Genomic DNA, 19,476 nt, shown 5'->3' on the forward strand with positions numbered 1-19,476 from the left:
TCTGAGCAGCATATTCCATAAGAGAGCACTTTTCAGATTAAAAAAGAAAACATAATGAAGGCTGCTGGGTTTTGGTGCAAAATTAAAAAGCGAGTGTGACAGTCAAAGTGTCCAGAAGAACTGTGGCTGGTTCTGTAAGATGCTCAGTAAATCCTACAGCTCATTTCCTTATAAAACTGCACTCATTGTACCTGAGATTACTATTTTTTTAACATAATTTACACATAATTTTCACATAATTATGACTTAATATCTCATAATTATAACTTTGTATCTCAATAATAAAATGAGACTTTCACATAATTATGACTTACTATCTCATAATAATGAAATATGAGAGTTTCTAGATTATGACTTAGTATCTTATAATTATAACTTACTATCTCATAATAAAATATGAGAATGTTGCACATAATTATGACTTACTATCTCATAATAAAATATGAGAATGTTTCACGATTTACTATCTCATAATAATGAAATATGAGATAGTTGCTAAATTATGACTTAGTATCTTATAATTATAACTTAGTGTCGCATAATGATAAAATATGAGAACGTTTCACATAATTATGACTTACTATCTCATAATAATGAATTATGAGAGTTTCTAGATTATGACTTAGTATCTTATAATTATAACTTACTATCTCATAATAAAATATGAGAATGTTTCACATAATTATGACTTACTATCTCATAATAAAATATGAGAATGTTTCACGACTTACTATCTCATAATAATGAAATATGAGATAGTTGCTAAATTATGACTTAGTATCTTATAATTATAACTTAGTGTCGCATAATGATAAAATATGAGAACGTTTCACATAATTATGACTTTCTATCTCATAATAATGAAATATGAGAGTTTCTAGATTATGACTTAGTATCTTATAATTATAACATACTATCTCATAATAAAATATGAGAATGTTTCACATAATTATGACTTACTATCTCATAATAATGAAATATGAGATAGTTGCTAAATTATGACTTAGTATCTTATAATTATAACTTAGTGTCGCATAATGATAAAATATGAGAACGTTTCACATAATTATGACTTATCTCATAATAATGAAATATGAGATAGTTTCTAGATTATGACTTAGTATCTCATGATGATAAAATATAAGAAGATTTCACATAATTATGACTTAGTATCTTATAGTAATGAGAAAGTTTCACATAATTATGACTTGAGTTCTGATTATAATGAGATATAAAATCATATTTTTGAGCACATTTGTCATTGTCATAATACGCCACATGACAGTACCTCATTGAATAATTAATATTGTCTTCTTTACATTTTTTATAATATTTACTTTCTCTGCATGTTTTAAATTTACTTTAACTTTATTCTATTTTATTCTTTTTTCTCCTCCTATTTGAGCTACTACTTCATTTTATTATTTTATTTCTACTATTGTTTAATTCTTATTATTTTCTTTTAATTCTTTTAAGTAATTGTTTTAGAATAAAAATAAAATTATTTTATGTCATTTTATTTCTCTATTGTTTACTGTTTTTGTTTTTACCTCTGTAAAGCACATTGAACTGCCATTGTGTATGAAATGTGCTATATAAATAAACTTGCCTTGCCTCATAATTGTGAGATACGTTCTCGTACTGTATGACGTCATTTTTTTCAAGTGGCGGAAACGGGCTTCCAGAGTATTCTCCCATTAAATATAATAATAATAATAATAATAATAAAGTATCAGACGGAGAGTAAGCGCGTTTTTGAAATTCTGCATTTCTAAGCGCGTGAGTTGTTTGGCCCTGTCGGCGCGCCGTAGTTTCGTCTCGTTTATCCAGCAGTGAAGGCGATTTTTGGGCAAAATTCAAAGAGAGGGAGTCCTGCAAGGGAAACAGGTAGCGCAGCATTACACTGTGGGTAAATAACAACACTGGCGCATAATGCGGAGGGAGAGCGGCTGTTGTTTCAGTCCGGTTGTGTGTATTCGTGCTGTAATATGTGAGTGTCACTGGGCAGAGCCTCAGCGCCTGTCACTGTCAAATCATTTAGCCACCTCAACTTCGTGAGAACGCGCAAGCTCGCTTTTCCTGGTTAATTTGTTCACATCCTCGCGTCAGTTTGCTGCGTTTCCGGATTGAGTGCACAATCGCGCTAAAGTCAGCTGTCGCTAAGCTAAAGCGCAGGAACTGTGTCGGTTATTGAAGCTTTGCTACTCGAGCTATCTATCCTGCATGACTTCTTTTCCCAGTCGTTTTGTAAGCAACCAAGCCTCCTGCGCTGTGATTGGCTGGTAAGTCTTACTCCTCATTATTACAGCAAGTCTAGCCAATCAGGACGCAGAAGGCGGGATGTTACTAGCCAGTCAGAGCGCATGTGTCAGAATGCGGGTGGGACAAATAGAGCGAGTGTCTTCTGATATTGATTTGGCAACAAAACACGTAAACAGACTGTAAACATGTTTTTGGATCGAAGGTGCAATTTTAGTTAAATGAAAACAGTGAAAAGATAGTCGGAGCCCATCTGAAAGCTGAATTAAAGTTCATGTTAAGAATTTAATCTTGATTATAGCAACATTGGGATGCTGGTCAGTTTTATAAGCTCCTGTGCATCATGTAAACATTGACTGGCTGATGTGTTCCAGCTGTTTTGTGCTTTCAAGAATGTGTGATGGTATTGTATTTATTAACGGAGTCATTCAGCTAAAGATGATAAAAATGCACATCATCTTTAGTTGTTGAAAATAACCTACAATCCATACATCCTCCATAGGTGTAATGTCTTATTTAAATTTTTATTTTATTTTATTTTATTAGATTTGTTGTCAATCCTAAAATTAATAAAATAAGAAATATAAGTATTTACAAGTTATAAATAAATCTATGTATGTATGCGGCAGGGGCCGACAATTATATATATATATATATATATATATATATATATATATATATATATATATATATAAAAAAAAAAAACAACCAAACAAAAAAAACCCCTATATGCTATACGCAAAGTATTCTACTGACAGGACGTGCAAGATGACGGACTAAATTACTTTTCAAACGTTTAGAAACATCTCATCTCATTATCTGTAGCCGCTTCATCCTTCTACAGGGTCGCAGGCAAGCTGGAGCCTATCCCAGCTGACTACGGGCGAAAGGCGGGGTACACCCTGGACAAGTCGCCAGGTCATCACAGGGCTGACACATAGACACAGACAACCATTCACACTCACATTCACACCTACGGTCAATTTAGAGTCACCGGTTAACCTAACCTGCATGTCTTTGGGCTGTGGGGGAAACCGGAGCACCCGGAGGAAACCCACGCGGACACGGGGAGAACATGCAAACTCCACACAGAAAGGCCCTCGCCGGCCCCGGGGCTCGAACCCAGGACCTTCTTGCTGTGAGGCGACAGCACTAACCACTACGCCACCGTGCCGCCCCGTTTAGAAACATATTTGTACTAAAAAACAGTAAGGTGCCGAAGACTTTTTGCACAGTACTGTCGTCTGATTGCTTTGTAGCTCTGTGAATTATTGTCAATTATTTTCTCAGTCTTTCTCTGTGTTGATTTTTGTGGTGTGTGTTTCTCAGAGCTGAGGTCCATTTTAACGTGGCAGGATGAGTTCAAAGGGGGGCGGTACAGCCCTGACCCGACGAAATTATCGCCTGGCATCAGATACAGACAAACCCAAAGCCGCAGGTAAGAACAAGTCACTCGGAATAATGAATAACTTGTACGAGATTTCATCACCATGTGGTCATATGCTGTATTTCTTTAAGTATAATAACATGTCACCACAGTCACAGCCAAGTTTTTTTTTTTTCCAGTGTAGTGAAAATGTATCACATCAGATTCAACACAATGTATACAGGACAGCAGAAATAAATAAATGAACACGTTATCTTGGCAGCTATTGCGTATGATTAGGCCCATCTTAGACCTCATCTTTGTCCATAGTGTTTGTAATGTACGTCTGATTACCATCAACAATAATTTTAACATTTCTCTGTATTGAGGAAAAAAAAAAGTAGAAGGTTTAAAGTTGTGAAACTTGCATACATTGAGATTCAAAGTGCAGTTATTCAATTCCACCAGAAATGTTTTAAAATGACGAAGTACACCATACAAGCTCATAAATACTGCAGTAAACGTCTGAGAATGAGACAGACATGAGAGAGAGACTTACCAAAACTTTTCTTTTGGAGATTTTCCCCCAACTTTCCAAAACTGCAGCTAAACAAAAAAGTAGTTCCGGTTATTTTCCATATTCCTGAATGTTTTCTAGTATCCATGCGCCATCAGGTGAAAACTGAAGTGTGGCCGTGTTTACTGCATGAAACCGTTTCTTATCTCTGAAAATATAATCATCTTTCTTTGTAAGAGCATAGTTTGTTCATCACTCATTTCTGCTTTTCAGAAGACTGAGTTTTTAGTTCTATTAAATATGCAAATGAAGACCTAATTGAATATTTATTTAATCAAATGAAGCCTCATTTGTATGAGGTTTTGGAGAAGTTCCAATATTAAAAATAAATAAATAAATTTGTCAGACTATCTGCAAGCTGCTGGGAAAACCAGACCCATTTGTCTGTAGTGTTTTGCCCAGCAACTGGAAGAAAAAAAAACCAAACAACAAAAAAAACATGGCCGGTGTGGCTCTATGCCCTTCTCTGAAATGGAAATGAAGCCAAAATTCCTTCGCCATGTTGTCAGATTTGGAGCCAGAGTTTGTGCAGTAGAGATGAGAGTCAAAGTCAGGTATGTCAACTCAATACCAAGGTCCAGTGTGTTGCCAATCTGTCTGTCAATCACTGCATTCTCAAGTGTAGCGATGCCTTCTTACGACATACTGTACCTGTGCAAAGTCTTAGGTGCAGGTGAAGAACCGATGGAGACCAAAAATGGCTTAAGAATATTGAAATTAAATGTTTCAACATTAAAAAATACTATAAACAGCACGCAGTAAGCCATAATAAATGAAACAAAGTCAATATTTGGTATGAGACGACCCTTTGCTTTTAAAAAAAACAGTAGTCTCCGGTACAGTGCAGTTTTATAAGGAAATGAGCTGTAGGTTTTACTGAGCATCTTACAGAAGCAGCCACAGTTCTTCTGGACACCTTGACTGTCACACTTGCGTTTTCATTTTGCACCAAAACCCAGTCGCCTTCATTATGTTTTCTTTTTTAATCTGAAACGTGCTCTCTTATGTAATATGCTGCTCAGATACAAACTTTTTTTCTGTAACATTTAATTTTGTGCTGGAAAATGAACATTTGGAACGTATTGACTCGATAATGTAGAAGTCATAAAATAGAAATCTGTAACAAAATTTGTATGAAAAAAAAATAGGGTGCCAAAGGCTTTTGCACGGTACTGTAGTTTTAAAAACTAATTCTCAGGTGAGAATAAAAAAACTAGAGACAATTCCCCTGTGGGAAATTGTGAGAGTGATGCAGTGCGCGTAGCAGTCACAGTTGCAGGAGTTGAGCTGTACTGTGTGAATGTATGACTTGCCATTATGACTACGTTCAGACTGCACCCTGAAACGACCCATATCTGATTTTTTTGCCCATATGCGACCTGTATCCGATTTGTTATTGACAATCTGAACGACACAGATCCGATTTTTTCACATGCGACCCAGGCCGCTTGGATATGTGGTCCTAATTCCGATGCATATCCGTTATTTTCACATGCGACTGCAGTCTGACCGGACAGGTCGCATTCATGCGACCTACACGTCATCGACAAGAGACAAACGTCACTATTCTGCGTTGGCTAATCCCGCCTCTTTGGTGGAAAACAACAACATATGTACAGTTTTCAGAATTTAAATAGACTTTTATAGAATTGATCAAGCTAATGGTGGATTTGGTAGGGACCTGGATGTTGATCTGTTAGCCTGATTAAATAAAACAGTTTCTATAACTGATTTATAACTTAAACCATCCTGTATTACAAGATTATAAGATTGTTCTGGAAATTTCCAGTAATTTGACACCTTTGGTCTCATTAGTCTGCTGCCCACATTAATCAGATTATTGTGCGAGTTCCGCCGCCGCCACAAAAACCACATCTCCAGGTCTCGCCTCATCTCCATGCTTTACTTGCAAACTTGAAGAGTGCGCTTTTTTTTTTTTTTTGTTTACGTATTACGTAGATGTGCTTATTACGTGTCAATTTGCGCATGCGGGACACTTTTGGGTCGTTTTCCGTTCATATTGGAGATCGCATACAAGTCTCATATAATTGGTAATGTGAACGGCCAAACAAAAAAATCGGATTTCACAACAAATCGGATATGGGTCGTTTCAGGTTGCAGTCTGAACGTAGTGAGAGAAGCACACAAAAAGGGCAGTTTTTCCTCAGAGTACTCCCTCCAAACAACAGGGAGTTACACGAAAACGGAAGGAGATGTTCACAAAAATCTTTCACAGTGAGCGCCACAAGGCTCTCCTGAACACATTGATGTAATTTTTTTGTCTGTAGTGTAAAAAATAAGGTCACTAGAGCGAGTTAAAAACGAGTGACTTTTCTGATTTTGTAGTCACAGCGCAGCCACGTTTATAATGGGAGTCTATGGGGAAGCGCGCCTGTCCTCTCCTTACTTTCAGGCTTCTCATTCAAAAACTGTAAATCCTATCGTTAAGGTAGACACATTGTGTGAATCAGGACAAGTGTGGCTACCACTTTTGAGAAACTTGTGTGTAGAATGAGAATTGTGGCTGAAAACACAGTTTAAATGAGAAAGTTTGAGCTTTTTTTTCAGGCTGCCTACACTCTAAATTCCTGAGCGCCACTGGTGTGTAACGCAATAGACACCCATTATAAAGCCTGATTTTCTCCAGATTTGCTCATGGTGTTTGAGCTGGGACTGATCCAAAAGTATAGACCCTCGCAAAAAAAGTTGAATGGCAGATCCACAGAGGAGAAGTTTGTCTACTTTTTAAAGTTTGAATCATGTCTCTAGGTGAAAGCATGCCAGAGCAGCGGATGTTTGAAAAGCGTTGAAAATGTGCGTTGTTTTTCAATTAATTCCATAGAAAATGAATGGGAAATTTTGGACGTATTTTGATGAACAAAGTAATAGCATACCGAGTCTGAGCGAGCCGCACGTTTTATATTGTTTGTCTGTGTGCGATGTACGGTTATTGGGTTATTCGAAATCAAAATTTCTAGGTACTCCTTCTCTCCTTCTATAATAATAAGAAGAAACACACAGAAGAACAATAGTTACGCGTGCCTAGGCACTGCATCACTAAAAAATTAAAATCTGCAGATATCAGCATCGAGAAAACTGTTCAAATTAGACAGTGTGGATCGAAAGAGAGTTTAGATGAGAAAGCTGATATGGAAAAAGTTATATTATTGTTATTGAGAAACAGAAGGATGGGTGAAACTGCATGTTATACTGTAACCAGCCAGCAGGGGCGCTAGACCTGTGGTTGCTTCACTTTTATACATGCTACACCAGGGGTGCCAGGGTGAAATTGGTCAGGGGGCCAGATTGTTTTCAAGTGGGACCTCAGGGGGCCGCATTACCGGCGTGACAAGACCAAACACTAAACAAATAGACATACTATTTGATATCATTTATGAATATAAATATTATTTATAAATGTTTGTTTTTTTTAAATAATAAAAAAACAACAAAATGGACAAGGACACATAAAAACACAACTAAACTGTAAATTACTTTGATCAGATTTATTGACAACTTGCACATAAAACCATGTCAATACACAGGCCTAATTAGGCCAATTAAAAAAGATGGCCCTAAGTAGCCCTAAAGAAGTCAAAAGATGTGCCAAGGTTAAGTACTCCACCAACAGGCCAAGTGACTAAATATTCACTAGAACTTAATAATAAAAAGACATAAATAACAGATGGTACATTAACTTAAACAACTCCCACAAACTCCCACTCCCACAAACATACCCTCCCAATCATTACTTCACAGCACTATGTTACATGGGCAGACAAGCCAGCTACATTTTACATGTCGAAGCCAGAAGCCTTTTATTTTTCACCAGCTTGTCCACAATGGGGGACAGGCTCTGGGCTGTGGCTATTTTCATGACATCATTGAGATGTCCATGTGTCATACGATTGCGCATTTTCGATTTATTAATATTCATAACTGAAAATGCCTGCTCACATAAATATGTTGTCCCAAACATACAGAGTATTTTACCTGCAAATGCAGTGATAGTCGGGTACTCAGGTGGCAACGATTGGTAGAATGATTCAATACCAACAGATTTGTACATGTCCTTCAACCGCGTGCAGCATTGCAAGTCTATCAGTTCCATTTGCATCGCCTCGGGGACCTCGGAAGCATCCGTGGTGAATGGAGAGCCAAAAAACGCAAAGTCCTTTTCCAGTTCAGTGAAAACCGTGAATCGATTGGCGAACTCGTGCATGAGACCGGAAAGCAAGTTTGCATACTTGTCCATGCTCTGATGACTGACAGACAGAGATTTCAAACAGGGGAAGTGGGCTGCATTGCGCTGACAGAGCTGTGCCTTCCATAACGCAAGTTTACGTTGAAACGCACGGACACCGTCGTAATACTCGGTAACGAGTTTGTTGCGACCTTGCATATTAACATTCAATAAGTTCAGGTGTTCGGTAATGTCCACTAAAAAGGCAAGGTCCCTGGTCCATTCGGTGTCGTCCAATTCCTCCACAGGCTTCCCTTTAGCCTGCATGAACTCGGCTATCTCTTTGCGCAATTTGTAGAACCGTTTGAGCACTGCGCCTCGGCTCAACCAACGCACATCGGTGTGATAGGGAAGGCCCTGGTGGATGTCATTTTCAGATAAAAATGCATCGAATTGCTGGTGGTTGAGCCCTCTCGCTCTGATAAAATTGACAGTGGCAATATAATTTAAAATTTAAACAGTCTGTGGCGCGAATTGGACCGATGCAAATGGCAGGGCCATCAGGCAAATCTCCGCCTCTGACGTCAATGCGATCGGCAGTGAAAGACAGGTAATTGTTCTGTAATAATTGTTCGATAGGGTGCGGCAGACATTGATGGCTCTCTGCCGGCCGAACGATTAGAGGGCCATCAGCAAGGGGGCCGGATTAGATGTTCATTCGGGCCGGATCCGGCCCGCGGGCCGCCACCATGGCACCAGTGTGCTACACTGTCCATGTTTTTTTTTTTTTTTTAATTTATTTTTTTAACAGTCATTGGTCTTGCCTTAACCTCTTAAGGCCGAGGGTACTTGGCTCACTTAGACAGAAATACCCAACATTAATCAAAAATAGTTCCACAATTATTAGGTCAATATACCAAACCTTGGTCTCTACAGATATGCAAGACCTCAGAAAATATATTTCCGGTGTCGGTAGCATTGAAACTGTTACTATGCTTGAGTAAATTGTAATAAACCGAAGGAGAAATTAAAAAAAAAATTTTTTAATCCTTGCCGAAAGTTTATTCTAGTTTAGACAGTGAACAAAACCATGATGGCAATGATCCCATGCCACTTTTTTTTTTTTTTTTGTTTCATTCAGCAGCTCCTTGACTACAACTGGACCAAAAAACATAGAAATACTACAAAAGGTTTAGTAAATATACCTAGGACTTCCCAAAACAGCATTTTTAAAAACATTTTTACCAGAAGTAAATTATTGTCGTGTTCTTTTAGACCTGGTATCGGATCTGTAGTATTTAAGAAATTTATATTATGACGACAGGTAACCTGTGCTTTTTTTTTTCTTTTTGTAGGTATTGTGAACGAGAAGTTGTTAAGCGACTACCTGTACCACGTCTTCCCTGCCTCCAGTAAACAGGGTCCACCATCAGCAACCTGCAGGTTAGAAACGCTTCTTTCACATTCCTGGTGTGTGTTTTAATAAATCTTTGGCTACTTGATGAGTGTTTCGTGTGCTGATGGGTCCGTCTCAGAAACTGGTCTCTCATTTGGGACGTTATGGTCAAAAAATTAATTTTCAAATTTTACTTTTTTTTTTTTGCATTTACCTAGCACTCAATGTTTCTTTTGTCATGTTTAATAAGAATAAAGATAGCATCTTGCTTTATCTGGCCTCCACTGTGGAAATATTTTTTGATTACAATTCACATGCTTTTGTAAAATTGATTTCCATATAAAATAACTACATCATGAAGAATTAAAGCTCCTCCTTCACAGATGAGTGAAAATATTGAATAAATTTCCTCTTTTTGATTGCTTGGGTTAAAAATGGCAAGTTATGATGACTGAATTGATTATTCACTTAAATATGAATAATATGATACATTTTGGGTATTTGGGCGGCACGGTGGTGTAGTGGTTAGCGCTGTCGCCTCACAGCAAGAAGGTCCTGGGTTCGAGCCCCGTGGCCGCCGAGGGCCTTTCTGTGTGGAGTTTGCATGTTCTCCCCGTGTCCGCGTGGGTTTCCTCCGGGTGCTCCGGTTTCCCCCACAGTCCAAAGACATGCAGGTTAGGTTAACTGGTGACTCTAAATTGACTGTAGGTGTGAATGTGAGTGTGAATGGTTGTCTGTGTCTATGTGTCAGCCCTGTGATGACCTGGCGACTCGTCCAGGGTGTACCCCGCCTTTCGCCCGTAGTCAGCTGGGATAGGCTCCAGCTTGCCTGCGACCCTGTAGAAGGATAAAGCCGCTAGAGATAATGAGATGAGATGAGAATGAGATTTTGGGTATTTGATATGGCGAAATAGGACACAATGGAAAATCAAGAATGCACCGGAAAGATGAGAATAACAGCGGTGGTAAAAGAACAGCGACTGTACCGGCTGAAGGTCGCGCGGGTCTCTGCTGCGGCACGCGAGCAACGGGACATCACTACCGCACCGGATGGAGCGCGAGGCGGGGACGGGGCAAAATGACTGGCCGTAGATTCTATCAAAAGTTCGATCTAAATTGACCATGGTTGCAAAATATTGGCCAAAAATACGCAAACACTACGAAATATGAAAGTAAGATGAAAAAGACACATTCTATTGCCTTATACTGCAAGACTAAAACAAAATAAAACTGTCAAAACTCACATTTTCAGTGATAACGTCCAAACAGATCACTCGGGTAACAGAAAGACCGCAAATGGAAGCACGATCAACTTCTAACTGTTGGAGTGGAAAATTCCATTCTACACATGCAAATTGTTAATGTGTGTCCTTCCCCGCACACAAACACGCTACGGTAAAAAATAGACCACAACTCATTTTATAGCTCAGAAATTCATACAAGACCAGCTACCATCGTAACATATTCTGTAAGAAACATATTCTATGCCTAACTTTAAGCTTTCGTTTTAAAAAACAAAATCGCAGATTTATAACTAAATTTTTATATTGCGTAGTGATATTAAGTTACTACCTTTGGTGTGGTACTGACCTTGACCCAGAGGCTTTCCGTTTAGATCAAAACACACGATCGTATTGGTTTTGGGTTTGCGGAAAATGGAGTTACAACGGTGATCAAATATTTTGCATGATGTTTTATTACAGTCATGATTATTCTGCGAGTGCACCAATCCTTAGGTGTATAAAGTTACAACTTAAAATACAATTAGTGATAACTGTAGACTTTTCAGTGGACTACAGCCTTTTTAAAGGAATGCGACGTAGTCAACCATTTATCATGTCCCAGATCAAGCCGCCATTTTTCCACAAATTTGCAGAATTTTTGCCAAATTCTGAATAGAGTATTCACATCAAAGATTTAGTTTTATCTGTATTATTTCTTTCATCATTTTATTTCAAATTAAAACCAACACCACCATTCAAAACTGTATAGTTTATTGACTGAGTATATTTAGTGGGGGACCCCCACAGTACCCAATTTCTGAGACAGACCCTTATCTGAATCGTTTACAGAGCACACAAGTTTAAACACGGCATTCATTCATTCCATCCATTCATTTTTAGATTTTGAAATTCTTAAACAGGCTTTGTTGATCAAACCAGATATGAAGCAATTTATTCAGTAAAGGTGTTTAGGAAAATGTGGTACTTGGGGGGGGGGACAGTACCCAGAGATGTCCACAAGCACCGGTGACCGGCGGTTTTCTCCGCCTACACAGACGGTCTGCGCCGGCTACTCGATCCCAGAAAAGAAGAATGAAATGCAAGTTAATGTTCAAGTGATTTTTATATCGTCTCTGCTGCCCACAACTTTCCCGCAAATCCAATTATTCCACCACAAAATTTGTCTTTGATTTGGGTCTAATGTGACCGGAAGCGACGTCATATTTGTTTGATTCTCGTGCTCTGGTTGGCTGAGCTGGACCACATGACCAACCTGTAGTGTATGTAGTTATGCTACAGAGCCAGGCAGCGTACTACAGAGGGTAACTGAGAAAACCAAACACATGCACATTTGGAGGGAAATTTCAGACATATTTTACAAGTATTTCACAGGGAAATGGTTAGTAATTTATTAACTGAGAATGCACCAGAAGGCATGTAAATTTCAAAATTTTTTGAGGGGGTATGCCCCCAGATCCCTCTAACATCAGCGCAACTTTGGCGTACCATGGCACCTTTGCCACCACAAATTCCAAAGCCACCTACTGCTATTTTTTTTAGCCGGCTACTTCAGATTTTCTGTAGAACCCTGAGTACCCTGTGAGAGCTCCTGAGTTTGGGTTAATTTGCATATATTGGGTCTCGTTAATCAAGCTGGATACGTAGAAATTACTTCACAAAGCAGGAACATTTTAAACAAGAAATTCAGTATTTATGAAAATCTTGTTTGTCTGGAAACGTTCATTAGTTCTGACCTTCTGCCATTTTATACACCGATTGCATGCTCAAGTTTACGTTTTTATACCTTTACACACACACACACACACACACACACACACACACACACACACACACATTTAAAGGAAATATGAAGTCAACATTTCATATTAATGACTTTGGGGGAACAAATCTAGCAATGAAGACAAATAAGACTAGCTATTAAAGTCTGACAAAATAATGCTATATAAAACAAGTTAAAGTTAATGTCTCTCTTTGGCTGATGCGCTGCAGTGGCTGAGCTGCATTACTGGACGATTTGCTGTGATTATGACGTGCTCTTTCCTGGTTTAGTTGCCATTTTGTCATTTTCTGGAGTTTTGTGGGCGCTTGCTAATGTATGGCTCATTGATATTTGTCAACATACAAAGTTACCAAAAGGTCTGTAAATCTGGTGAGAATTTTCAGTTCAGATTTGGCGTTTTGAAAAATAGAAGGTTCATAAACTAAACGAGGCCCGTTGTGACTATAGGGTACGTACACCTTCGTTACAGAGCAACATCATGTCCAATATTATTTCTAGTTGATAGATTATAAGCTCTCAGATCCTCAGGGACATGACAAATGCTGGCTGAATGTAATTGGCCGCGGGGGTCTCGTTCTGGTTCTAGCGCAGGACTCGGGTTACTGTTGCGTCTCTATAGATAGAGCATGATGGGAACGAGGAGAAAGCTGACTGTCAAAAATAGACATGGCTTAACTGTGTGAAGTCACTGCACCTGATTCTGCAACACAGATTTGCAGATCGCCGTTTAGCTCGTGTGTTAGTCAGTGCTGGTTATGATGATGATAACATTCTGTCCTGTATGGTACAGTACTGGGCATAAACACAATTTAACCTAGAAATCATAACTATCACTCACTTTTTAGGTTTGTAAACAACACTGTGGTGTCGAATCTCGAATCTGATTGGTCAGAAGTTGTTCATGTTCTATAACAGCAGCTTTGACCATTTTGACCACAAATCACAGGTTTATATTAATGCGCTCGTTCTCAAAGGTTACTTTTGTATAATAACCACTCATTCACAGGAACTTGTATTGTGGACGCGTCACGTAATCAAAGACTACTAATAAACATTTAAAAAAGGTTATTTAACAAGCGTTCTGTTAGATGTTTTGTTAATAGGGGCTTTGCACCATCACATGACCCCATAGCAACGGTAACTATGCCGCCATGACAGGAGGCGCAATTGTTGTGCTTCATTCAGTTGTTATTGATCGCTATGGGAAGGTTTTGCTGCATTTTTGGATGTGCAAATCTTTCTGAACGAAACAAAGACACACAAGATTTTTTTAAATTTACCATCATCGGGGGGGAACAAGAGAGATTTCGAAACATAGAAGGGAAAAATGGCTCGGGTTTCGTTCAGAAAGATTTGCACTTCCAAAAACGTAGCAAAACCTTCCCATGCCAATCAATGACCACTAACCTGTCTTAATGAAGCACTACAAGCTGCCTCCTGTCATGGCGGAGTAGTTACCGTTGCTATGGGGGTCATGTGATGGTGCAAAGCTTCTATATATGGGGAAGCCACATAAAGGTTAAAGAAGCAGCTTTGGGACCAAAAGGTCCCCGGTTCGATTCCCTGAACCAGCAGGAATGGCTGAAGTGCCCTTGAGCAAGGTATCTAACCCCCAACTGCTCCCCAGGCTGCTCTGAGTATGTTGTATGTCACTCTGGGTAAGAGCATCTGCTCAGTGCCTGTAATGTAATGTATTGTAATATGTGTGGAAGGAGTCTCCAGTGTGAGCGCTCTGTAGCAGTTAATTTAAGTTTTCCACCATGAGAGTCTAAGGATGGGGGATCTTAAAGAATTGGCATGTTTTTGGTCTGATGTAACTTCACGAGAATAAGTAATGGAGAGACCGTATGTCCACTTGTGATGTAACGACCATGTTTCTGGGGCTGAGCCTCGTCTTCTCAGCATGCCGCAGTGCCGTGTCCCTCGTTGTTTAAATATACTATACGGATCCAAATATCTACGCAGTTGGTATGAAGGAAAACATTTACTTGCTTTTAGTTCGTATAAAATGTAATATCTCTAAAAAGAAAGTTTTAAAATGAAAAACAGGTGAGAGGGTGGGACAAACAGTGATGATCGGTGATTTGGTCACGGAGGATCTTGGTGATTTGATCGCGGTGATCAGTGAATTCGTCACGGAGGATCTTGGTGAATTGGTCACGGAGGATCGCGGTGATTGGTGAATTGGTCACGGAGGATCTTGGTGAATTAATCACAGAGGATCGCAGTGATCAGTGAATTGGTCACGGAGGATCTTGGTGAATTTATAACGGAGGATTGCGGTGATCGGTGAATTGGTCACGGAGGATCTTGGTGAATTGATCACAGAGGATCGCAGTGATCGGTGAATTGGTCACGGAGGATCTTGGTGAATTGATCACAGAGGATCGCAGTGATTGGTGAATTGGTCACGGAGGATCTTGGTGAATTTATCATGGAGGATTGCGGTGATCGGTGAATTGGTCATGGAGGATCGCAGTGACCGGTGAATTGGTCACGGAGGATCTTGGTGAATTGATCACAGAGGATCGCAGTGATCGGTGAATTGGTCATGGAGGACCTTGGTGAATTGATCACGGAGGATCACGGTGATCGGTGAATTGGTCACGGAGGATCTTGGTGAATTGATCACAGAGGATCGCAGTGATCGGTGAATTGGTCATGGAGGACCTTGGTGAATTGATCACGGAGGATCACGGTGATCGGTGAATTGGTCACGGAGGATCTTGGTGAATTGATCACAGAGGATCGCAGTGATCGGTGAATTGGTCACGGAGGATCTTGGTGAATTGGTCACGGAGGATCACTGTGATCGGTGAATTGGTCACGGAGGATCTTGGTGAATTGGTCACGGGGGACCACGGTGAATTGGTCACGGAGGATCACGGTGATCGGTGAATTGGTCACGGAGGATCTTGGTGAATTGATCACAGAGGATCGCAGTGATCGGTGAATTGGTCACGGAGGATCTTGGTGAATTGGTCACGGAGGATCACTGTGATCGGTGAATTGGTCACGGAGGATCTTGGTGAATTGGTCACGGGGGACCACGGTGAATTGGTCACGGAGGATCGCGGTGATCGATGAATTGGTCACGGAGGATCTTGGTGAATTGGTCACGGGGGACCACGGTGATCGGTGAATTGGTCATGGAGGGCAAATCAAGCGTTGCACTATGAGTCGAGTGAACCTGCTTTCTAAACTCGGATAACAGCAGCTGTGATGTGAGCTGGAGAGCCGTATCAAGTTTGAGACGGTCACTAATGTGTGCTGAAAGAGGCGCTTGATTTGCCACTAGGCTTTTTTTTTCTTTTAAATTAGTCATTAAAGGGATCTTAAAAATTGCCAAATCTAACAACAAAGTCTCTACGTTGGCAAGAATGAAGGGCATTTAGCCCTGGAAATGTCAGATTTAACAAGTGGATTGCAGCTGTAACATTAATGATAAAACAGGAACTAGCTTGTTTTGCAGATGTTCCATGACATTAAATGTAACGACAGAATATTGTCGGTTTGCGAACCATTTCTCAGCAATACAGTAATGATACATTCGGAAAAAAATTATAATCAAAATTTTATTGATAAAAACAATGTTAAAATGAAAAGGCTGATTACACCCACTGGCCACTTTATTAGGAACACCCGTCCACCTGCTATTTGATGCAGTTCTCTAATCAGCCAATCACTTGACAGCAGCACAATACATTCATCATGCAGATACAAATCAAGAGCTTCAGTTAATGTTCACAATGTTCAAACATCAGGATGGGAAAAATTGTGATCTCAAAGTGTGGCTTCCGCTGTGGGTGTTGGTTTGAGCCAGATGGACTGGTTTGAGTATTTCAGAAGCTGCTGATCTCCTGGGGTTTTCACACACAACAGTCTCGAGAGTTTACACAGATAGATTGGTGCGAAAAACAAAAAACACTGAGTGAGTGAGCGACAGTTCTGCAGGAGGAAACGCCTTGTTGATAAGAGAGCTCAGAGGAAAATGACCAGATTGGTTTGAGCTTTTTTGCCAGGAAGGATCTAGTAACTCATAGCAACTCTTTACAACAGTGGTGAGCAGAAAAGCATCTCAGCATGCAACAGCAGAAGAGCACATTGGGTTCCACTTCTGCAGCCAAGAACAGGAAGCTTAGAGTCAAGAACAAGTTATTAAAGTGGCCGGTGAGTGTATATAGATAGATAGAGAAATAAATGTCACAAAAGTGTGTTGTGACATAATTTATCACGATATCAATATTGTGATCATTTATCATTTGTATTTCCTGGCTCTATTAGCAACCGACAGGTTACATTCACTCCCAGCCACTGAGCGCTGATGTGTTCCTGATGACGTTTCTTGTCTTTGCAGAAAACCCTTGACGTTCCAGGACCTCGGCGCTCACCTGGAGAAGTTGCTGTCTGAGGATGGGCCTGCTGAGGACAGCGCAGGTCAGATCGAGTCACTTCTCAAATATTACACAACAGCCTTATGCCCAGTGCCTTTAGGGGTGATTCTCATGAAGACCTTCACATTAACAGAAAGTTTTTCACCTCATTTTAGTATTTTTTCAAGTTGAGAGCCTAAAATAGAGTGTGAACTTTACTATGTCGATCTTTTTTTAATGGAAAAATATTTTAATGGAATTTTATTCTTATTTGAGGCTTACATGATCCAGAATAATTCTCATCACCGTTACAGTAAATGATGAAGCTAGATCATGAGTTAAAAACATTTTTGACAATTTATTTCATATTTCCACAAAATATCCCATTAAATGAACAGCACAGTCCATGACAATTACTTTATATATTTTTTGACATTTATGTATTGCCCTCACAGTGCATGGTAATGAGAATATTGAGTAACGGTAATGAGATACTCTTGGCTAATTTCACAAATAACCTGAAATGCTAGCAACCTATAACTTTGCCACATGTTAAAGCCTTATATTGTGATAATCATCTCATCTCATTATCTCTAGCCGCTTTATCCTGTTCTACAGGGTCGCAGGCAAGCTGGAGCCTATCCCAGCTGACTACGGGCGAAAGGCGGGGTACACCCTGGACAAGTCGCCAGGTCATCACAGGGCTGACACATAGACACAGACAACCATTCACACTCACATTCACACCTACGGTCAATTTAGAGTCACCAGTTAACCTAACCTGCATGTCTTTGGACTGTGGGGGAAACCGGAGCACCCGGAGGAAACCCACGCAGACATGGGGAGAACATGCAAACTCCACACGGAAAGGCCCTCGCCGGCCACGGGGCTCGAACCTGGACCTTCTTGCTGTGAGGCGACAGCGCTAACCACTACATCACCGTGCCGCCGATAATAATCATAAAATAATATATTTTTTTATTTTTAAAAGTAATGAGTATTAAACCATAACAGTAATGATAATAGACAGTGTAACTGAGGACAGATTTAGCAACATTAACATAAATATCACAAAGTAAGAGAAGAGTGAGCAACTGACCTTGTCTCCATTTTGAATCTTGTATCTGAAGTGATGCATCATGGGATAGCTGATCAATTTAAAGGCACGGTGTACTTTTTATAGGGGGGCGAAATCATGAAACGGTAATGAGAAACATTTGGTGCGGACACAGTTATTTTGTTTAAAATCAAGTACCTTTTTTTGTTCAACACAAAATATTAATATTATGCATAAATATAGATGTTTTAAAATAACTTTACACTGTTATTTTTTTTTTAATATAATTAGGAATTTTATATGATTTAAAGTAAACATTAAAAAAAGGGATGCGGACACATAACGGTAATGAGAATTTCCATAGATTTTTTGTTTAATTGATATAAAAATTAGTTTATATGATTATGAAAACCATTTGTCCATACAGTGCTCCCTATTTTCTTTATACAAAATATCAGAGTTTATGTGAATCACGTATTGATTTTGGAAAATGCGTCCTGGACATGTTCACTGGAGCTTCATGAGAATTACCCACAGATGCTGATTTATTCCATATGAGCATACATTTATTGTTGAATCACTGAACCAAGTCTACATATTCTTCCTGACACACTTATAAATGAAAGAATGATCTGTATTGATGGATAAACAATCAGTGGAAATAATAGTTATCATAGAACGGACTCTCAGTGCACACCAGCACACATTGTAGCATTAAATGGGATGTTGTTATTCTCACTTTGGGCTAGATTATGTTAGCTAATTAGCTAGCTTATCATTGCCTAGCTTTATATCTCGTTTAAAGGTTCCGTGACATCCACTTTTCAGTTATTTTATATGATTCACTGAGACACTTTTGTAAAAGTTGTGAGTTTTTTAATTAAAAAAAATCTTGGTCTTTTTTTCTCATGCTGTTTTAGCGTGGTATAACAACCCGTAAAGATAAAACGGACTGATTTTGGGGGTGCAACTTTCGAAATACGTAAATAGTTTCGCTCTGACAGGGCTCGACATTAAGTTTTAAACCCACATGCCCCCATATTTTGCAAGTACTACTAAATTTTTATTTATTTATTTACATTTTTTTTTTTTTTTGGAAAACCATAGAATAGTTGTGACTTGCAACATAAAATGATCACACATTGAGTTGAAGTTTGGTTATTGGTTACTTTTTACTTGTAACGGACAATAACAATTTTATCCAAAATAGTTTTTCCTGCCTTAATCGATTTATTTCCATT

At 39.2% G+C, this 19,476-nt stretch overlaps 1 protein-coding gene across 5 annotated transcripts in view; it reads left to right on the plus strand.

The window, feature by feature from the left end:
* The first annotated feature begins 1,816 nt into the window (after positions 1–1,816).
* The window catches only part of LOC132874309 (E3 ubiquitin-protein ligase RNF123), a 448,585-nt gene continuing 430,925 nt past the window's right edge, over positions 1,817–19,476 (plus strand). For 2 of the 5 annotated variants that reach the window (XM_060910383.1, XM_060910388.1), the window contains exons 1-4: positions 1,817–1,887; positions 3,589–3,697; positions 9,741–9,828; positions 17,163–17,242. In XM_060910383.1, coding sequence (XP_060766366.1) covers positions 3,616–3,697; positions 9,741–9,828; positions 17,163–17,242 — 250 coding nt within the window. In that variant the 5' untranslated portion in view covers positions 1,817–1,887; positions 3,589–3,615. Of the gene's footprint in view, positions 1,910–1,939; positions 2,283–3,588; positions 3,698–9,740; positions 9,829–17,162; positions 17,243–19,476 lie in introns of those variants that run through there. The other 3 variants (XM_060910384.1, XM_060910387.1, XM_060910386.1) reach the window with 3 other exon arrangements.

Source organism: Neoarius graeffei, chromosome 26 (assembly GCF_027579695.1).
Source record: "Neoarius graeffei isolate fNeoGra1 chromosome 26, fNeoGra1.pri, whole genome shotgun sequence".
In the NCBI taxonomy this organism is placed as follows: Eukaryota; Metazoa; Chordata; class Actinopteri; order Siluriformes; family Ariidae; genus Neoarius; species Neoarius graeffei.